The sequence below is a fragment of the Chelonia mydas genome, chromosome 21, assembly GCF_015237465.2.
Source record: "Chelonia mydas isolate rCheMyd1 chromosome 21, rCheMyd1.pri.v2, whole genome shotgun sequence".
NCBI classification, from domain to species: Eukaryota; Metazoa; Chordata; order Testudines; family Cheloniidae; genus Chelonia; species Chelonia mydas.
The window spans coordinates 1699005-1705004 of NC_051261.2; the positions used below are offsets into that span (position 1 = coordinate 1699005).

At 48.2% G+C, this 6000-nt stretch overlaps 1 protein-coding gene across 5 annotated transcripts in view; it reads right to left on the reverse strand.

Moving 5' to 3' along the window:
• Positions 1 to 5002, reverse strand: part of MAGI3 (membrane associated guanylate kinase, WW and PDZ domain containing 3) — a 200753-nt gene extending 195751 nt beyond the window's left edge. For 2 of the 5 annotated variants that reach the window (XM_037884883.2, XM_043533784.1), the window contains exon 1: positions 4560 to 5001. In XM_037884883.2, coding sequence (XP_037740811.1) covers positions 4560 to 4890 — 331 coding nt within the window. In that variant the 5' untranslated portion in view covers positions 4891 to 5001. Of the gene's footprint in view, positions 1 to 4559 lie in introns of all 5 variants that reach the window. The other 3 variants (XM_043533785.1, XM_037884884.2, XM_037884882.2) reach the window with 2 other exon arrangements.
• Between the last annotated feature and the right edge of the window lie 998 nt (positions 5003 to 6000).

Genomic DNA, 6000 nt, shown 5'->3' on the forward strand with positions numbered 1-6000 from the left:
CAGACATAAAAAGATTCAAAAATGTACCAACAAATACCTCGGTGTCAAGAGGATGAGGACAGGACATATTTAGTACAGGGCCCTCAACTTTAGAATTCCCCTGCACTCTTGTTGTGACAGTGTCTCAGTTTGGTGAGCTTCCAGGCACGCTAAGGCCTACTTAGAAATTCTCACTAAAGATGTAGGTTGACTTGTGAGAATCCAATTTTTATTTTTACCTTGATATGACTGGAAGAGAAGGAAATAATGTTTTTCCTGTCATTTTGCTGTGCTGTATTAATTTAAATTGGTCTATATGCTCACTTTTTTGAATACAAACAAAATACCTACCTAAAGGACTAGGCACCCTGACATAATCAAAATCACAATCCGTATAAAAACAAACAGCACCAGCAGATCAGAGGCCAACCCCACCACCACCAAAAAAATCACCTATCCCCATCTCAAAACCCCTCATGCACTCAAGACCGATGACACTCCAAGAATGCCACAGATCCCCAAACACCGCACATGCCTACACAAATAAATGCAATTTGAAGCGTTCTGAAGGTCAGTAAATTTGGACTATTTTGGACCAGCGAGTGGAAAGGAAGCAAATTTCGTCATGGGAAACACTAGCTGAAATATCAGGGGGTAGCCGTGTTAGTATGTATCCACACATACACACGAAAAAGCTGAAGTCCTAGTTCAATTTGCTCCAAAAGTGAATTCTAAAAACAACAGTATTAATTAGAACAGCTAGTTCTCTTTTCACTGCTCTAGCAATTTGTACTGTAGTGGTTACCTTTCCTTGCTAGAAGGGTTTGCCACTGTCAAGTCACAGCCCTAATACAATACAAATTATAAAGCACTGCACATATGATTTTATGAGGTGTCCTGTTTTACAACTAGGACAATGCTTCTCATGCCAGTGGTAAGAGAGAAACTGTCAAACTGAGAGAATATTGGAATTAAATAAAAATAATTTAGAAAGATCACTGTCTTGGCCCACAGACTTTGCCTTTCTTTCGAAATTAACTATTCAACTTCACTGTAAACAAATGACCAATAGTAAAAAACACGCAGAAGTCCAATTCTGCTCCCAAATTTTGGGAGCAGAATTGGACCCTGAGTGCTGAGATTCTAATGATATCCTCCCCTGTGAAGTGGAGATAGGAGAAACTGAAATGATGAAAGCGTGCTTTGCTCAAGGTCAGCTTTTACACCAGGAGTCTGGGTAATAGACAAAACAATAGAGGTGTGTCTTAAAAATAATTAAGACACAGATGAGAGATTGCGTAAGTCAGTCATGACAATATTGACATGTCACACTGTAGGAATCACAAAATAAGAAGTTTTAATAAAACATTCATAATTAAAATTTGTTTAAACTTTGTAAAGTTCATACCTGTGTTGTGCAGAACTTGAGAAGCTGTAATTTACGATTGTAAATCATTAGTCTGTGATTGCAGGTAATACTATTTAGTATTTACTTGACATTTGAGATCCATGCTGGTAAAGAGGATTTTATTGCAATGATCTGATATTCCCGGTTAATTACAATATATTCAAATTAATGCTATTCTATGATTGGAAGCTGAGTTCTCTTTGGAAAGTAAAAACAGTATCATGAAATAGGAATGGGGAATTTCAAGAATGTTCTCAGGATACATAGTGTCATTTGCACTGGTTCTGACCATAGACAAAGCTAAGACACCATTCAACAACTGAGATTTAACCCTTTTTAAGTAAGCAGTACACATTACTATGGAGATAGCTTGCAGAGATTCAATTTCCTGGCTTTGTGACACTGGGACTTAAATAGAGTACCAGTAATGCACTGAAGTCACAGTCCCCATCTTCACATATCATACTATACCCGAAACAGAAAGGTTTGATAGGGTACGGGAGGCTAAAGGTATCAGGAAACAATCCAATCATTTATCCAAGAGTCCCTTTAAATTCTGCCTCACTGCAATTAATTCGGTCAATTTCACCCAGATTGGAATAGACACACACTATGTACCTATATATTCATATATAATTATAGCTAGGAGAATAATCACTACCTCAAAATCATCTTACCCCAAGGTTAAGCTCTGCTATTATAATTTGCTGTGTAGTGCTTTAGAGCTGCTGTTCAGTACAGACAAAAGACAGAGTGCTTAGTACACCTGACTGTAGTTTAATGAAAAACTGCCAAAAAAATCTCATTTCTCATGTAAATATCAGATAAAAGGAAAACTAAAATACAAGCAGCACATCCCTTCTTAAATTCTGCATTCATATTTATCTCAGAGGTTCAAAATTAATCATAACAATACAGAATCTCCTACTTTCCATAAGGACATCTGCTATTATACTCGTAGCCAGTTTCAATATTTTACAAATAGCCAATACATGTTTTTAATTTCAGATCTTTTTGAGATTCTTCATTTAGCTTTTCAAAAGGGAGATGGAGAGATTTTAAGGGTTTTTTTTTACATCATTATTGCATTTTACTCTTAATCCACTAAGAAATGTGACGACCAGGGCCAAACATAGAATATCAATATATGTAAAAATACCCACATACTCATTTGGAAAGGAAGGGCATTCCTCTCAAGTGCCACTCATAGCTGCAGCAAACACTTTTTGAAATTGAGAGATAACGTTACATATAATACACACACACACACCCCTACAATAGTTGATCTGGCTTTATTCAAAACACAGAATACTGAATGATCTATGGACAGACAGAAATGGAAATAACTTACACAGAATAAAAGAGCAAAATTACAATGCTGAAACTATAAAAGATCCCTGTTGGAGGGCCACTCTTTACTACAAGGCTGAAATCTTGCATGAGGATTGAGTTTCATTGGTAGGTGGCCATGGGGCAGTTTTTAAGCAGGTATGTCAGGACTAGTTTGCGAAGGCTAAGTCTCACTTTATTTTCAGATGAGAGGAAGACTACAATAAATGTTGGAATTCCATGTGTAACTTCATCCTGTCCATCCTTTCTCCCTCAATTTTAAAAGGAAGAATCCTTTGTAACTAACATTTCTAACTCTATTCTACCCCTACTATCATAAACCCACCTGACTCTTGCCACATAAAAGTGCTGATTCTCTACAAAGGCCTAGCAAACCAACAGATTTTATAATAAACCAACTACTGGTCTGAGTGATAGGGGAGATAGTGTCAGTAAAGGCTATCCTCTCATTAGCTCTCAAAACACAAGTTTCCTATAAACTCCACTCACATAACATAAACTTGGTTCCCAAAGTGTGCTTTGGAGTGGGAGCACTGTACCATGGATAAAACAGGAAAGCTGGAACAGAAGGTCAAATACAAGTTAGTCATTCCAACACTACACTAGAATGACTGCTGTAGAACTAAAAATCAAACAGAAAGCTAGACACTTAGTTTAACATGAATCTGTTTCACTGTTCTGAGAAAGTTGCAGGGCCCACACCACGGGTAGACAGACTGTGCGAGAACATGTGTGCTCAACCACAAACTTCAGTTACAACAACAGTGATTTATCTCAGAGAATTCTCATAAGATACAAATGGACAGATGCAAGAACTCTTCTCCTTCCCAAGCTTCACACAGAATGGAAAATGGAAAAAATCCAGGAACAGTGTTCATGGAATTTTTGAGAGAGAAATGCTTTAAAATCCAAGTAACAATGTAACACAACATACATCAGATTACAATGGACATAAAGATAACTGATTCCCTCTAGGAGATGCAATGACCTCACTATCCCTGCACAAAATAAACCCAATCCACTGATAACAAAATTAATAGCAACAATGAAGTAAGTCAAATATTTTCAACTACGAAATTGTAACTGGATATAATGAATACTAAGGGCAGCTATGCCAAACCATCTGTTGTAGACAGCAAAAAAAAAAAAAAGCCCTGAATAAACTAGTTGAAGATTATCACATGCTAGAAAGGATTTTTACACCAAAAGAACTTATTCCAGGACTGCCCGGCTCTTAGAAAAGGATCCCACCACATGGGAGGGGAGATTATTTTTGCAGTGAGAGGAGTGCACAGTGGACAATGATTAAGCCAATCCATAGAAAAGCCGGCACTTCCCAGCCTGCAGGCTGGGGGCAGGGTCCACTGGGCCGGGGGGTGGCAGACCCAGAGCCCTTACGCAACCAGGTAACAAGGGACAAGTCAGCAGCTGAGGGACAGGAAACAGGGCATCCGACTCCAGCGCCAGCCCCACCAGCGGCTCAGCAGCTCCGCGGTGCAGCGGCGGGGGGAGGCAGGGCCAAACCTGGCCCAGAGGCAGGGCACTTAGGGGACAGGAAGACAGGGCCACGCGTGCCCTACCCGCCCCGGGGAGGGACTGGAGCAAGCCCGGGGGTGCCCCAGGCGGTGCGGGGCAGCGGTCCGGGGGCGGAGGGGCAAGGCGGGCCCAGGCCGGTTCCGGGGGGCGGGGCCAGGCCCGCCCGGGTCCCAACGGCAGGGGGGCGGGGCCGGGGCCGTCGCGGGGAGAGTGAGGCGGCCCCGTCCCCGGGGGGCGGGGGGGGGAATTGGGGGCCGGTCCCGGGGCGGTCCCGGGGGGGGCTCACCTGGGCGCACGGTCTTGAGGCGCACGGGCTCCCTGAAGTGGCGGATGACGGCCAGGGTGTCGCGGTGGGTGAGGCCGCTCACGGGGGTGCCGTTCACCTCCAGCAGCACGTCCCCGGGGCTGGGGGGCTTGCCGGAGAGCAGCACCGGGCCGGGCCCGCCGAGCTCGCCCAGCAGCAGGCGGCCCCCCAGGTAGGGGAACTCGCCGAGCTCGGCGCCGCCCCGCAGCAGGTCGGGGTCGGGCGCCCCGCCGGGCTGCGGCGGCCCCCAGGACACGGCGCACTCCTGCACCTTGCTCAGCCAGTGCCGCTTCCTCCGCAGCGTCTTCGACATGCCGCACCATGGGGGGCCGCGCCCGCCTCACAGGGCCGCTCGCCGCCCGCCCCGCGCGCCTCCGAACGCGGCCGCCGCAGCCTCCCGACTGCTGCCCTCGGCGCGGCGGCGGCCGGCCCCGCCCCCTGCATGGCCCCGCCCCCCACGCCGAGAGCCCCGACACGGCCGGCCACGCCCCCTCAGCGGGCCGCGCCCCGCCCGGCGGAGCACAGTCCGAGTGACGTCACAGGCAGAACTTTCACGGGCCGGAGCTGGAAACGGGCGTGTCCCCGGCTGCCTGTCCGTCCGCCCCGCGTCTGTCTGTCTGTCGGCCCCGCCCCCCACCACCGCCTCTGTCGGTCCTGCTCTCTGTCTGGCCCCCCACCCCTCCCCACATCTGCCCCCCACCCCTGTGTCTGTCCATCCTGCTATCTGCAATCCTCCCCACCTGCCCCTTCTCATCCACCCTGCTATTCTTCCCCCCCACTGCATCCATCTGTCTGCCCCCCACCACCCAGCCTCATGTCTGTCCAGCCTGCTATCGGCAATCCCTCCGTCTTCCCCCTTCTCATCCACCGTGCTGTCCCCCCCACACACTGCATCCGTCTGGCCTGTCCCTTCCCATGTCTGTCTGCCTCCCACCCCTCCCAGTCCCATGTCTGTCTGTCTGCCCCCCAGCCGGCCCAGCCCCACGTCTGTCTGTCCTCGTGTCCGTGATCCCTCTGTCTGCCCCCTTCTCATCCACCATGCTGTCCCCCCCTCCTCCCCTCCCCATCCCCACATCAGTCTGGCCTGCTGTCTCTCCATCCATCTGCCTACCTCCCCACCGTTCATCTGTTCCTTCTCCTATGTCTGTCCATCTACCCCAGCCTCTGTCGGCCCCTCCTGCTATCCATCCACCTGCATGACCCCCCCCCACCCATCTATCTGGCTTCCCCCTGTCTGTCCATCCACCCCCTCATCTGTCTGTCCCTCTTGCTGTGTCCACCCATGGCCCTCCATTCGGCACCCCCCACCCATGTCTGTCGCACCTGTCTTTCTGCCCACCATCCCAGGATCTGTCTGTCCCACAGTGCCCAACGTCCTCAAACGGCACCTGTGGCTACCCTCTCCTTTCTCACCTTAGGAGGA